The sequence below is a fragment of the Acinonyx jubatus genome, chromosome B3 (assembly GCF_027475565.1).
Source record: "Acinonyx jubatus isolate Ajub_Pintada_27869175 chromosome B3, VMU_Ajub_asm_v1.0, whole genome shotgun sequence".
In the NCBI taxonomy this organism is placed as follows: domain Eukaryota; kingdom Metazoa; phylum Chordata; class Mammalia; order Carnivora; family Felidae; genus Acinonyx; species Acinonyx jubatus.
Window position 1 is genome coordinate 141896871 of NC_069386.1, and position 14558 is coordinate 141911428.

Below are 14558 nucleotides of genomic sequence, written 5' to 3' on the forward strand. Positions count from 1 at the left end.
GTTCCCCGAGCAGTCAGAGGATTGGCTCCTAGGCTTGGCTGCTGGCACAGTTGCACCCTAATCTTGGGAGAGTCACTTAATCTTTCTGGGCCTCTTTTCAAATGAGGAGATTAATCCTTGCCTGCCTGATCTTACAGGCTGTCTGAGGGCTGCGAGAGAGAGAGAGAGAGAGCGAGAGCGAGCGAGCGAGAGAGGGAGTGTTTTAAGCTCTGTTTGTGCTGGAGGGGCTCTCTGAACGGGGCCCGGAGCCCCCACCCGCATCTTCGTCCTCCTTCCTCCTGGAGGGGACTGTCTCCCCCTGTGCCGAGCGGACTCCTGACGCTCACTGGTCGATGTTAATCTTTTGAGCAGAGAAAATGAGGCCCTTCTTGCACGCAGGTGTTACTGACTTCGCAGTACAATAGATAGAACTGTCTTTGGTTTCACGGCCAGAGTCAGGAGCAGGACTTTTTTATTTGAAAGTAGCTACTGAGAATCACGTGGAATAGAGGGGCTTCAGTTCATCGCTAACAGAGGAGACAGGTCGCCTGCCCCTCTCACAGCCTGTCGGGGTTGCTGCCGAGTGCACTTGTCGACTCACAAATGGCCATTTTATCTGGATGCTTCCACATGTGGTGGTGTCCCAGGGAAGGGTTCCCATGAAAATAGCAGAAAACCTGACTGATAGCAGCTTAAACAATTGAGGATTTATTTTTATCAAATAGCAAGAAATCCCAGCATCGGTGGCTCCGGGCATTAGTCCGTTTGTTCACGGTGTTGTGACAGACCCGGATTCTTTTGCATTTTCTCCTCCACCATTCTTAGCGTAACCTGCTTTTCATCTCGCTTGTTGGCTCCCGTTGGAAGCTTCCAAAGCCATTTTGTGGCCTTCGAGTCTGCACTGGGGGCCGATGGAGAGGGGCCGGAGGCGGGGCCGACCCTCCCGTCCTTCCAGCAGGAAAAGCTTTTACATTCTCGGGAACTCCTGTCCTCCCTGTGTGCTGCATCTTTGCAAAACGGCTCCTCCTAGCCCCGAGGAGGACCACCAGCCTCTGTCGAAGATGCCAGAAGGGGGCTAGGGGCAGACGGCTCTTAGATTAGCCGGCAGCCAGTGCCTGTTGCGCTGGGTCTTTCTGAGTAGAGAATGAAAGGGTCACACAGGAAAGTAGGAAAAAAAAAGTCGCTAGGTAAGGCACCAGGCGAACTTGACTGCTCTTTTGTTTTTTTCTTTAAGTGCTGGTCACTTTAAAATTTTTTAATGTTTAAAAATTTTTTCTTTTTAAATTTTATTAAAAAAAAATTTACGGGCGCCTGGGTGGCTCAGTCGGTTAAGCGTCTGACTTTGGCTCAGGACATGAGCTCACGTTTCATGAGTTCAAGACCCACATCAGGCTCTGTGCTGATAGCTCAGAGCCTGGAGCTTGCTTGGGATTCTGGGTCTCCCCCTCTCTCTGTCCCTCCCCTGCTTGTGCTGTCTCTCTGTCTCCCAAAAAATGAATAAATGTTAAAAAAAAATTTTTTTTAATAAAAAATAAATTAAAAAATAAATAAATAAATTTACTGTTTATTTTTGAGACAGAGAGGCAGAGCACGAGCAGGGGAGGGGCCGAGAGAGAGGGACACAGAATCTGAAGCAGACTCCAGGCACCCAGCTGTCAGCACAGAGCCAGACGTGGGGCTGGAACTTACAAGCCTTGAGATCATGACCTGAGCCAAAGTCAGACGTTCAACCGACTGAACCACCCAGGCGCCCCTTTATATCCTATTTTTTATCCAGCTTGTTGCCACTCTGGCTTCCTTTCCAGTTGGCATGATGGTAACCAAACCCTGTTCTTATTCATAAACACTGAGTATTTCTAATAAGGAAAATGCATTAGGAAGAGAGGTGAAGGTTAATGAGAATTTAGAGCTAACTTTTAGTTCAGAATTTGCAAGTATTCTGTATAGTCACTTACGTAATCTCTGCTTCTTTATCAATTTCAGAGAGAAAATGCATGTGGTGAATAGGTTGGTCTCCTTAGGAAATGTGTATTACTTACTCACAATGCAATATATACCCCATTTCTTACCTGTGTAAACAACCAGGCAGAATGAATAGAACGATATAGTAAGCGGAATGCTGGGAGGCATGTAGTATTCTGGATAGCTGATTCTTTTGAGAATTTGTTAATTCTCTGTCACAAGTTTATGTCACTGAATATAACCTTGAATTATGAACATAGCCTTGAACATGCCCTTGCAGCATTTTATGGGTGGTTGGTACCTGAGAGCTCTGGGCAGGAGTCTTAAGACCGTGCTGTTAGACGGGGTAGCCAGTAGCCACGTGTGGTTATTTACATTTAAGTTTGGATTAAAGTAGAAGAAATGAGAAGTTCAGTTCCTTAGCTGCATCAGCCACATATCAGGTGCTTAGTAGCAAGCTGCGGGCGGTGGCCGTCGTGTCAGATGGCACGGCTTCAGCATGACGTCGCGTCAGAGAGCGTTCTGTGACACGGTGCCGGTCTGAGAATTGGATGTTACTTTCCCAAGAGCTTACTGTGGGTGAGTTTCTGGTACCAGTTTATTTTCTTCTGACTTGTACCTTTTCAAAAATAAACTAAAGCAAATTTCAGAAAACCAAGGTCTTCAGTTTTGGTTTTACTACAGAGCAGATTTTATGCACATTTCCTTTATTTTTCTTTTCAGTTGTCTCTGTGTTCTCACTTGGCGTGGGCCGTGTGTCTGGCAGGCTTTAAGGCCCTTACTAGTGGCAAACAGGGTCACTTCCTCGTCCCTAGAGTGCTGGTCCTACTCACGGGGCCGCCAGTCCCCTGTACATCTCCACCCCCCTTTAAACCTTTCAGAAGAAGTGAACCCAGGAAAGGAAATGCAAAATTGGAATTCTGTGAAGTGTAAGTACTTGAAAATGAAATTTGAGTCTAAGTAGGAAAAGATTGTTCAAGGAGGAGAGAATTATTAAAGGGTCTGTGAGGCTGTGTCCTTCACCACCATCCCCCACCTCTCAAAGTCCTGCTTTTTCTTCGTTTGCCTTAATAAGGTTGCTGCTTTTGAGGGCACCTTCTGCTCCGGAGTGTCTCTGATGTTTTATTTGGGAAAATGAATCTGATCCCCCCCTTGCTTGCTTTTTTGCCCATGGGATTATTTAGAAATGAAAAACCCCAGGGTTCATGCCCCCCTGGTCCTTGGCACGGAGGTACCCCTGCACGTGGAGCTGAGAGGGAGCCCGTTCCCAGGCCCAGCTCCTTCAGGAGTCCGTGCGCAAGTCCAGCGGATTGTCCGGTGGATCGATTCAGTGGTTGGCGTTGTTCATGTCTTTCTTTCGATTATTTAGAGGCAGTGAAAGATTAGGTGCGTCGAAGCAATACGGTCACGTGGAAAAGATCTAATTTGTGAGAAAGTGAAGAATTACAGTTGGCCAAAATTAGGCTGTGGGAAGGTAACACTCTGCTTTCTGCTTTCTCCTCGTTAAAGAAGGCCGCCCTGCGGGCTCCTGCGCAGGGGGTGCCTGGGCGGACCGCGCCGGGCCCCAGGAGGTGCACCTGCCGGCCTGCAGAGCACTGCCTCTCAGCTGCTTCCGCTCGGTCCGCGTGGCGGGAAGCCAGGCGTCGCCTGGTCTTGTGTGTCAGGCTTCAGATGTGGGTTCCGCCGCTCGGGGTAACATGTTCTCAAGTTGTGAATTAGGGCTGGGCACGCAGGAGCCTTTTAGCCACCATGCCCTCCTTCCTGTTGTCCCTTGTCTGCTGCCCTAAGCAAGTCCGTTAAAGAATCTCGGTAGATGCTCTGAAGGGATACTATAGCGACCTCGAATTTTGGTTACCATACAGATTAGGAACTTCTTTGCTCTTGGTTTTTTCTCTTATTTTTTTTTTTTAGTTCTGTTTTCTTTTCATACCTTTACAAAAGTTGTTCATTTTTAAAATTTAAAAATTTCCTTTCTTTCAGATTCAGAATATTAAACAGACGAACAGTGCTCTTAAAGAAAAACTTGACGGTGGAATAGAACCGTATCGGCTTCCAGAGGTAGGACTATATTGACCATCACCTTAGAAGTCATACTCAAGTTTCATGTGTTTACGAGTTTACTATTGGGGCGCCTGGGGGTCTCAGTCAGTGGAGCTTCGGACTTGCGCTCAGGTCATGGTCTCCCGGTTCATGGGTTCAAGCCCCGCATCCAGTTTTCTGCTGACAGCTCAGCCTGCTTTGGATTCTCTGTCTCCCTCCTTCCCGTCCTCCCTCTCCCTCTGTCTCTCTCTGTCTCTCTCTCTCTCTCTCTCTCTCTCTTTCTCTCAAAAATAAATAAGCATTAAAAAAAAAAGAATTTAATATCTCTATAATGTATCTCCAGTATACATCCCATAGAAAGAAAGTTATAGACACAATCTTTATAAACCCAATTGACGTTGAATTCCGGTATTCTGAGAAATTGTAAGAAAAAATTAAGGTTCATTAAGTCTGACGAGGATGCCCTCGCCTGTAACTGCGTTATGCTCATACGGCTTCTCTGGGTGTGCAGGTCGCTCAGAAGTGTAACGCACGTTGGACCACGGAAGAGCAGCTTCTCGCAGTACAAGGTACGGGGGTCCTCCTAGTAAGGGGCTTGGGGCCGTAGGTGCCTTTAGGAAGAGTCATGCCCCACCCCACTCCCGTGGCACCACTTGTGTTGAAACACGCTCTTAGGAGTGTGTCGGGTTCTGAATGGTCAGAAAGTATAAAATCCTGAAAGCAGCAGACTGAATGTTAAGAGTTTTATGGTTGGAGCTCTTCTAGTCCTAGGGACCCGGAAAAGAATGCACAAAGTCCACCGGGTGCCGGCTGGGTGACATCAGTCGTCTTGGGATACGTGACTGGAGGTGCAGGTTTCTGGATGACAGGGTCATACTGGCCTTCTTGGATCAGTCATCTACGAAACAGATCTAGGTTGCTGCTTTTTCCACTGTATAATACATTAAGATCGTGCCTGCAGTTAAAAGCTCCATGTGTTTTCTTATCTGGATCTAAAGGAAGGGGGGTAAGTCTCAGTTGTGTGGGGTTTTAAAAGTTGTTTTTATCCTGTATTGAAAAACAGTGCTCTCTTACATCTTTAGCCATCAGGAAATACGGCCGAGATTTTCAGGCGATCTCAGATGTGATTGGGAACAAATCAGTGGTACAAGTGAAAAATTTTTTTGTAAACTATCGACGCCGCTTCAACATAGATGAAGTTTTACAAGAATGGGAGGCAGAACATGGGAAGGAAGAGACCAATGGGCCCAGTAGCCAGAAACCTATCAAGTCCCCAGATAATTCTATCAAGATGCCTGAAGAGGAAGACGAGGTAAATCTGAAACAGTAGGATCTCTGCCAGGTTCATGCTCCATATTCAGTTTCTTCTTTGATGGCCTTTCTCAGCTGGAGAAATATTTTTAGCTCTCAGCTCTGTCAGTGACTTGACTTTTACCTATAAAAACCTTAATATGTGTGTTGACACCAGTTAGTTTTGGTCACTAGGTATATTGCTCACATTTTAATTCCTGTACAGATTCCTAGTTCCATCCTGGTTTTCTCCAGCCACAAAATATTGCACATTACCAAAGTTTCCTTAGGTCCTGTAAGAACTCAGCCATAAAACGGTAAGTTGGAAGTGCCGTGAGCAGTGTCGGTGAAGCTCGGTCTCGAAAATGTGTTGTCATCTCAGTGGGAGGTTAATGACCTTACTGGTGAATCGGCTTGGCTAGCCAGCCAGGAGCTCCTGCGTCCGTCTCTGCTGTCCCAAGTCGTCCAGGCTTTGATGCTGTCGGGGCTAACAGGTTGAAGTATTGATGGAGACAGTTCTGGGTCCTGTGTTTGGCCGGAGCTTCCAGGCTGGTGGCCGACATTCTGGCAATCTCCAGGTTAGCTATACCGATTTCATCGCCTACTCAGCAGAGATTAGGCACGAGGTTACCGAGGCTGCACAGACCCATCTGCTACCTCCCTGCTTCCTGTGACGGGGTCACCTGCCACTTCCCCGTCCAGCCTGGCCTGCCCTGCCACGTATTTACCCCCACTCCCACAGAGAGGAGGAGGACGGGGCCGGGCAGAGGTAAGAGTTAATTGCCAATCGCTTTGGTGTGAGTTTGTTCACAGACACGGAATTTTAAGGATTAGTTGAGCTTTCCGGGAAAATCTTCTCATCAGAGGCTCCCCCAAACCATGCGGGAGTGATTTGAAATTACCTAGTTAGTACTGTCTGTTCTCCCCCTTTGCTCCAAGGGTCTGGCTGTAGAAGCAGCCCAGAGACCCCCTCTTGAGCCGAGCACAGAGTGCCTCACGAGGGAGACCCCCCGCCCAACGTGACGCACCCAGCGGGTTGGGCTCTTTAGAGCTTTGTGCCAGAAAATCTTTGGACTGTCGATAACATTTATAGCAAAATTCGTATTACTAACAATGTGAGTGGTTCCCCCGAGCCTGAGACCCCGGAACATAACGGCTTACAAGCGGAAGTTTTTATCTCTCAGCAGTGATGTTTGTCCCGGTGCTTGTTGCCCCTTTAGCAACAGATTAACCTCTCTGAAGTCCTGGACTCAATTTAGGAAGCATTGAGAAGATGAGAATTATGAAGGAAGGAACATTAGAATTTGCCGGAATGAAAGCTTTCTTCCATGTATGTTCTCCAGCTTTAGAGCCAGGAAGCAGAAATCATAGGAAACTCTCCAGATTTTATCAAAGCAGGTGTTGGCAGGGGTAAGCCTAAAAATACGGTCATAAATTTGGGACCAAGGGTCACCACCAACGGGACAGGCTCTCAGTTCTTGTGCATATGCTTTCCTTTCTTTTCTTATGTCGGCTTCATTCACTCACAGTTACTTTTTTTTCTGGAAAAGTCCAGAAGGCCATTCTTCACGGCCCACTTACCACGTTGATCGCACATGAAAATAGCCCGGTCGTTCTCTGCCCGCTCTGTGGTAGCATTGGCCCAGTCACGACTGGCCTCCCACCACAGGCATGCCTTTGCTTTGCCTTGGTGGTCCATGTTCCACGCATCTGTTTCCCCAGCCTTCTCCGCAGAACTGGCGGCATCGCCTGACTTGTCCTTAGCGGACAGCATTTATCTTGTCTGTAAACATTCTCACCCTCTTCAGCCATTTCCACCCCCTCCCCCCACAGTTCATTTCCTTTTTTTTGGTCCCTTTTATGCCCCCTGTAGTACCCGCTTTCCCGTTCCACCGCCCTGCTTTTCTGTTCTCCATACGTTAGTTTGCAAAAGGAAATGAATCTGTAAGGACCAGCTCCTGTTCTGTGTCCCGGGGGGACTGGTAAGAGCCCTGGTTAATTGTGCAGTCAGTGCCCAGAAATTGGCCTCCTCATTCTTGTGTATCCTGTGGAATCCAGCAGCTAAGAGAGATGTCTGCTGGCGTCCTGCCCGCCCCTTCTGCCCTCAGATTTATGTGTTATGCGGCACAAAGAGGGAGGAGGCCTTGCGAACTGCCAGAAGTTCTAGTAACGTAACTGTTAGCTGTAGGCTGTTTCCTTCGGGGCTGAGAAAGGGCAGGCGGCCCAAGGGTTTTGAGCTTTTGAGATTCCGAGTTCTCTGAGGTGGACAAGGATGCCGTTCCCGGCGAGGGGTGGATGTGTGTCCGGGTGAGGGGATGCGGACCATGACCGGCTTGGAGGTAGAGTCTCACTCACAGTTACAGAATGAACACAAAGCCCCTGACCCGGCCAACTGTTCTCATCAGTTACGGTGTCAATTGAAGGAACAGCTGTTTTCAGATTGGGGTTTATAGCCCAGTGGTTCCCCCAGGAGTAGGGCATCAAGGGGCACCTGGGTGGCTCAGTCGGTTAAGCGTCTGACGCCTGCCTGGTTTGGGCGCAGGTCCTGAGCTCACGGTTTATGAGTTTTAAGCCCCATGTTGGGCTCTGTGCTGATGGTGCAGAGCCTGCCTGCAGTCCTTTGTCACTCTCTGCCCCTCCCCCCTGCGCGTGCGCTCTCTCTCTCTCTCTCTCTCTCTCTCTCTCTCTCAAAATAAATAAACCTAAAAAAATTTTTCAACGTTTTTAAAAAAAGGACATCATGAGGGTAGCAGTGAGCACTGAGTAAGATACTTGGGACACTTGGGAGTGCAGTTAAGAAATGCCTTTGAGGCTTTTATAGAGGACCCTGCCGCCTTCACTCTCCCGTGTGTCCCCGCGTCCCCGCAGGGGCCAGGGGCTGTTGGTTGAATGGGGCCCGTGCCACGGCACCCCCTCCAGCCAGGGCGGTCGGCCCCGAGTGCTACTGTCGGCCCAGGGATTTTACGTAATCCTGTGGAGTGGGGGTCGTTACTGTGCGCATTCTGGGGACAAGGAAGCTGAAACTGAAAAAGCAATCCCTCCGCCAAGGATACACGTCTAGAAAGCGGCAGAGCCAGGATTTGAGCCCGAGACTCCTGGCTGTAGAGGCCTCCCTCGTGCCGCCTGCCGCCTCCTCCTCGGGCCCCGTGCTGAGAGCCCGCAGGGCCCTGGGTTTGCGGGACAGCCGGGCGGGCCCACACCTTCCTGCCCTCTCGGGTCCGCCAGAGGTAGCGGCTTGAGTTGTTCACCTGCGCTCTGATGCTTCCGTCCTTCTTCCTTCTCCTTTCCTCAGGCTGCTTCTGTGCTAGACGTCAGATATGCATCTGCTTCCTGAGAAACTCTGCCAGCTTTGAGCACTTGGTATGGACGCCTGTGCTATCCAGGATATCAGGTATCACACGCCATCACCTAGCCATCTGCGTCACATCTCTGTGGACAAGCAGCTATTACCAAAAAAGGCGTACACTTCCAGTCCTGTGCTGCATCTGCCTTAATCCTGTGCTCGTTCCTCCACGCTGGCGCCGCTCCCCAGAGAGTCCCGCCGCATCTCACGCTCTGCCCCGGCGCTGGCGGAGTCTCGTGGCCCGCACGCCTCCCGTGGCCCCGGGGACCCCTCCCCAGTCGGAGTTCCTGAGCGCCACCCGTGGCAGCTCTGCCCAGTCAGCAGCTTCAAACAGGCAGTCGACTTGGAAGGCACGACTCTGCTCCTGCATGGCCTGCGTTTCCACCTCGCGCATCGTGTAATTTTCAGAGTGACTGTGACCTGTCGGCCTTTTAGAAAGTTTCTCTTGTTCTTTGCTGAGGCGTCCACCTGAGCGATATCATGCTTCTTTGGAAATCGCAGGATGCTGGCAGACTGCGTTATAACCTTCGTCGTGCCAAACGTCCCGAGACAGCTCCCGTCTCCCCAGACATCGGGTGTAATTATGGTTTGTAAATTTAGCTGGCTCAAATCTCGCCCTTCTCCCTTCCCAGCTGGTAGAAAGCTCATTCACAGCAACTGTCCTTGGACATCAGCTTAGAGGGAATGTGGACTCAACACTTTCTGCCTTCAGCTTTCAGCACTGGAATCCCGGGACAGGTGCCGCTCTGTCTTTCCCGGCCCCCCCACGCCCCCACCCCGCCATCCGGCTCCAAGAGACGCGGTCCACACCACTGCACCTGGTGCTCGTGCATTTGGAATTGGTGCCTTCTCCTTTTGGCAAACCACGTTATCGGCCCGTTTTCTGTTTTAGTGTCTTACTTCTTTTTTAAAGTTTATTGCTTGCCAAAGAGAACATCACTGAGATTAGGAGACAGGGGAGAAATTGCTGCAGATTCTGACAGAGTGCAGATTTTAAATGTCAGGTTAGCTCCATACAGGGGATTAGAATGGCGGGTGATGGCTTTATAGAGCCACACGTTGTGTGTTCCCCATCCTGCTGGTACGCCGTGTCACCCCGTACAGCCTTTTGTCCTTCATGTGCTGATGTGATCGTCTAAACTCCATCCTCCCTCTTTTACTATCATAGTACAGGACAGAGAAGTGACCCGTTGGTTGGCTCTAGTAAGACCAAGACGGAAAGAAGCAGTGTGCAAAAGTGGTCTGTAATGCCTTTTGGTTGGACTGGGAACAAGTAAATATTTCTCATAAATGTTCTGAGATTTCCAGAATCACTTAATCTCGTACTGGACTGTGGACCTGCTGCAGGGCTGAGGGACAGACCTCACACTGCCCTCTCGCGTCCCCTGTGTCCCGCCCGCGGTCCGTGCAGCCCGCACTAAATATGTTGAAGGAGCTTTTCTGTCGCCGTAGTTTTGCGTCATTGAAACACTTTTCCTGCTTTCAATACCAAAAAGAAAAAAAAATGCAGATGCTTTAAGGCACAAACAGAATTCGTAAGAATTTAAAATATGCAATTAAAATTTGATGTGTTTTGACTCCCAAGCACCTTGCTTTTTCCCTTTTTTTTTTTTTTTTTTTTTAAGGTCAGCTGACTGTCTCTTTGGGAAGAGGGTCAGCTAGAAACCTAGACTTTGGAATTGTACATTTTTAGAAATCTGGAGAAAGGTCATTCTCAAGGGGAGTGAAGTGGGACTCTCCTGACTTCGTCATCTTGTCCCTTCCCGGGGTGTCCGTGGGTCAGGTAAAAGAGCGTGTGAACGGCATGAGAGGAGGCTGGCGCGGGCAGCGCAGTGACACTTAGGAACGACGCGGGGTGTGAGCCTGCTCTGGCTTTGGGAGATGGCAGGGCGAACATGGAGAGGAGGCAGCCTGCAGTTTGCACATCGCTTCGAGGGGACACTGGGCGAGAAGCGAGGCCGAGGGTTCTCTGTGCTGCTTCTCGGGGCCTCCTTCCTCATAACAGGGCAGCGGCAGGGGTCTCATTCTGCCCGTAGGTCGGAGGCCTGTCCCTCTCTGCACGCCCGGGCCGTTTGCCTGGAGAGCTGGTCCCTTCTGGCAGTGCTCGCTGGCTCGATGGCGCTTCCTCGGAAGCGTGGCGGGCCCCCGTGTGTCTTGCCCCGTGCCTTTACGTGCCGCCAGGCACCGAGCGGTCCCCCGTCCCGAAGGGTCGCTGCTCTGGCTTGGCGGACCACAGCGGCCTGGTTCTGGTCCCTCCACGGAGCAGAGGCATAGCATTCTCATTCGCCTGAGGTTGGAAAGATTAGAAAGGTGGTTGTCTTTGCCTGGCCCCCTTGTAGTTTCATGCCTAAGGTAGCGTTGTGCTTCAGACGTTCCATTACACTGTCTTTGCGACGATGTTGTAAATGCAAGAAATTACTTCGCTTTAAAAGCCGAGTGATTGATCTTATTTATGTGAAGCCCCTTTTTAACATATCAAGACTTTGGTGCATAGCAGGTCGTGTTTGGATGTGTAAGGGTCCACAGTGACAGCTGCTTCGGATGCAATGTTCACTTAAGCTTTGTCTTCTTAAAAACGATCAATGTGAATGTCATAATTATATATATATTTTTGTGGGAAATTTCTCCTAAGTATAAGTTATTGTGCAAAATATAGTACCATTGAAGCAAATGATAGTTTAACTTTTAGTTTAGAAATCCTAAAAGATATAAATTGTATTGCATATGCATTAAAAGTTTGTTTTATTTAATTTTATGTAGGTGTGTAAGGCGTTAGGAAAAAATTGTTTTCACTTATCCATTTAAACACCTTGTTACTTGAATGTTGTGCTGACTGGTCCGAAACAGTGACCGGTCCTGTAACATAGCTCTGTTGCCCAGCAAGTACAGGCCTCCGTCGTGCTGACCACATACCCACTGTGTGGCCTCAGCACATCTGTGCCCACCAGGACACCACTTCCTCAGAAGGGTCTTTGGTAGTTTGTAACCTGTGAGACCCTTCGATAGTCGCACACCTCTCTGACGAAAACACGCAACTGAAAACGTTGCTGCGTTTTACGGGCTAATTACGGAGTCGTCTCCCGTGTGTAAAAGTTCCCTCAGACATCACACGCCACTCTGAGTGTGCTCATCGTCACTTTAAATTTCAACTACGCCCTATTTTTGTCTTTCTGAATATCAGATGTACTATTGGTGTACTTGCGTACCAAAACTAAGCCACACAGTGCATTACACTAACTGGATCCCTGCTTCGCGGAGCAAAGGAAAGACGGAGCCCACTCCCGACGAGAGTCTCGCTTCCTCTCTCGTCCAGCCTGTGTCCGAGCCTAGTGACCCAGGAGTCCAGCTTTCAGTACCCAGTGAAACTTTGCTGCGAGTGGACTCAAGGTAGTTAGCTGATCTGAACCTAGTGATCTCGTGCAATGCTCAGAAACAAATCCTCTCTCTGCCACTCCCCGGATCCCCGCAGCTCTTCCCTCACGATAGTAAAGCACAATTGCAGCAATGTTACAATTCAGAAGGAAGGTCAGTGTAGTCTATGCATGTTGTGTGATGATGAGTGTTTACAGTCACCTCCGAAAACTAAAGTTTATACTGGAGTGGATAGTATTCCATTATGTAGACCTATCAACTTTGCTAAGTGCTTTTTAGATTGCTTAAAAATTTTTCAAGATTTTAAAAGATGTATAAGGTTAAGTTTGCAAATATAATGGAAATGCTGTATATCTTTTGAAGTGATAAAATCCACGTTGGAATTTTAAAGAAAATATGTTGTAATAATGCTGTTGTAAGTAATATTTTAATGTCTCTTTCTGCCTGTTTTCTATATCAGCACATTCATTGTGGTGAATGTTCATAGCATTATAATTGCTTAGCCATTGAATGATAACATTTGTTAGTGGAGATTGAAAAATTTATTTGTGAAATTCTGCAGAATTCATTTTTCTATTTCTAATATTTGCTGAGGTTAAATAAAAATTTTCAAGCCATTGATGTAATAAAATATGAAAGAAAACCATTTTCTGCACCCTCCACTTTGCACCCAAGCAGAGCCCCGCCCTCAGACGAGGTGGGGTTTTGCACTGGGCCTTGGGGCCTCTGAGTGTCTAAATCCCCCAGAATGGCACCCTGTGGGCACAGCCAGGGGTGCCTCTTATTCTTAGCCTGTAGCTGTCCCTGAGCTGCATTTCTTTTCTAACGTAGGATGATCTTATGCTTGGGACCAAATTGAGGTGCGTGAGTTCATAAAGCTGGCGGCGGTTGGGGGCACCTGGGTGGCTCGGTGGGTTAAGCGGCCGGCTTCGGCTCAGGTCATGATCTCGCAGTTGGTGGGTTCGAGCCCCGTGTGGGGCTCTGTGCTGACGGCTCTGAGCCTGGGGCCCGCTTCGGGTTCTGTGTCTCCCTCTCTCTCTGCCCCTCCCCCACTCCCGCTGTGTCTGTCTCTCTCTCTCTCTCAAAATTAAATAAACATTTTTAAAAAAGAAAAAAAGTTGGCGGCGGTTGAGGCTTTCAATTTAAAGGTTCAGGGAGAGGACGTTTCTTTCCCCATCGGTGGTTTTTCTGTTTTCAGTGTGACCCGGCGCGACACCTGGATGCAGGCCTCTGCTCGGCCCCGGACTGTGGCAGTGACGAGGTGAGCCCGCCGCCTTGGCGCCTCTGGCCCGCGGAGCGTGGACGCAGCTCTGCCCTCGGCCCCTCGGACTGGCCGCCTCCGCGCTCTCGTTTCTTAGCCAGAACGTAGGACTTGGTTACAGAACCGCTGTACCAGCCCCACCTCCAAATCCAGTGTTGCCTCGCCGCGTTTAGGGTTGCCTGACCCGCGGATGGGGCCCTCCACGGTGTGACTCGGCCGGGGTGGAAGGGGCTCCCGGGACACTCGTGTGAGTTCCTCGCCTGGGCGCCCTCAGGCCTGTGTGGGACACACGCCGTCTCAGTGGCTGAGACCCGAGGGCGGCACCCGGGAGGGGTGGACAGAGGCTCAGAAGCCTCGGTGTGTGATTTGCGGAGGTGACTCCTACCCCGCACCCCGGGCTGTCCTGCCAGGAGGTGGAGGAAAGGAGACCGGGGGAGTGCAGGCGCAGGGGGAGCGGAGGGCAGGGCCGGGCCGAGGCAGGGAGGGAAGGTGGCCCACCGCCCGCACCGGCTGGCCGTCTGCCGGGACGGCTGCCCGCCCGGCTGCTTGCGCTCGGCCTCCATCGCCTGGGAGGAGTGGTGAGCACCGAGGGCAGGAGGCGGAGGGAGTTAGCGCCGTGAGAGACCTTTCCAGAGGCCGGCCCGGACCACCGTGCGCGTGCAGGCGTCTGGAAGCGGGGAGACAGGTCATGGGTCCCCGCATGAAGGGGGCTTGACGTGGGCCCAGCTCGTCTCCCGGGCCACGTCCCGCGTGGCCCCGCTTCGGCAGGTGTACCTGACGGCACCCGAGTGGGAGGCGGTGGGCGGGCAGCCCCCGGTAGCGGGGGTGGGGGTGCCCGTGTCCTCCAGAGCTCCGCCTGCGGGCCCCGGTGGCGACCGGCTGGAAACGCTCCCGTCCCTTCTCGCCCCCGCTCCTGTTCGCTGGGATCACGTCCAGAGTCACAGAGCCCACAGACCCTCGTCCCAGGCTCTGCTCTCTGGTGCATTCCAGGCCAGGGCGGCACACGAAGGCGGGAAAAACTGCCCTATGCCCGCAACTGTGGCGCGGGCTCGAGCCCTTCTGTCGAAGGGAGAGACCTGGAGAGCACGGGCCGACCTACTCGGCCAGCGGCAGCACCCCTCGAACCCCGGCCTCCCGTGGCCGCCTCCGCGCCGGCTCCCTCCGGAGAACGCACGGAGCGGCGGCCGGCCTGCTGCTCGCAGGGGCTCGCGGTTCTGTTCCCCCAACCCCCGCACTCTGTGCCTCCGGGTTCCGTGGACCACGGCCGCGTGCTGACTCCCGGGGGCACGCGGCGTGTGGAACATTCCTCCC

General features: G+C 51.0%; 1 protein-coding gene across 3 annotated transcripts in view; it reads left to right on the forward strand.

Moving 5' to 3' along the window:
• RCOR1 (REST corepressor 1) overlaps positions 1-12629 on the forward strand; it is a 127205-nt gene extending 114576 nt beyond the window's left edge. For all 3 annotated transcript variants that reach the window (XM_053224964.1, XM_053224963.1, XM_027066684.2), the window contains 4 exons: positions 3922-3999; positions 4493-4550; positions 5064-5293; positions 8564-12629. In XM_053224964.1, coding sequence (XP_053080939.1) covers positions 3922-3999; positions 4493-4550; positions 5064-5293; positions 8564-8605 — 408 coding nt within the window. In that variant the 3' untranslated portion in view covers positions 8606-12629. The remainder of the gene's footprint in view (positions 1-3921; positions 4000-4492; positions 4551-5063; positions 5294-8563) is intronic.
• Positions 12630-14558: the final 1929 nt, after the last annotated feature.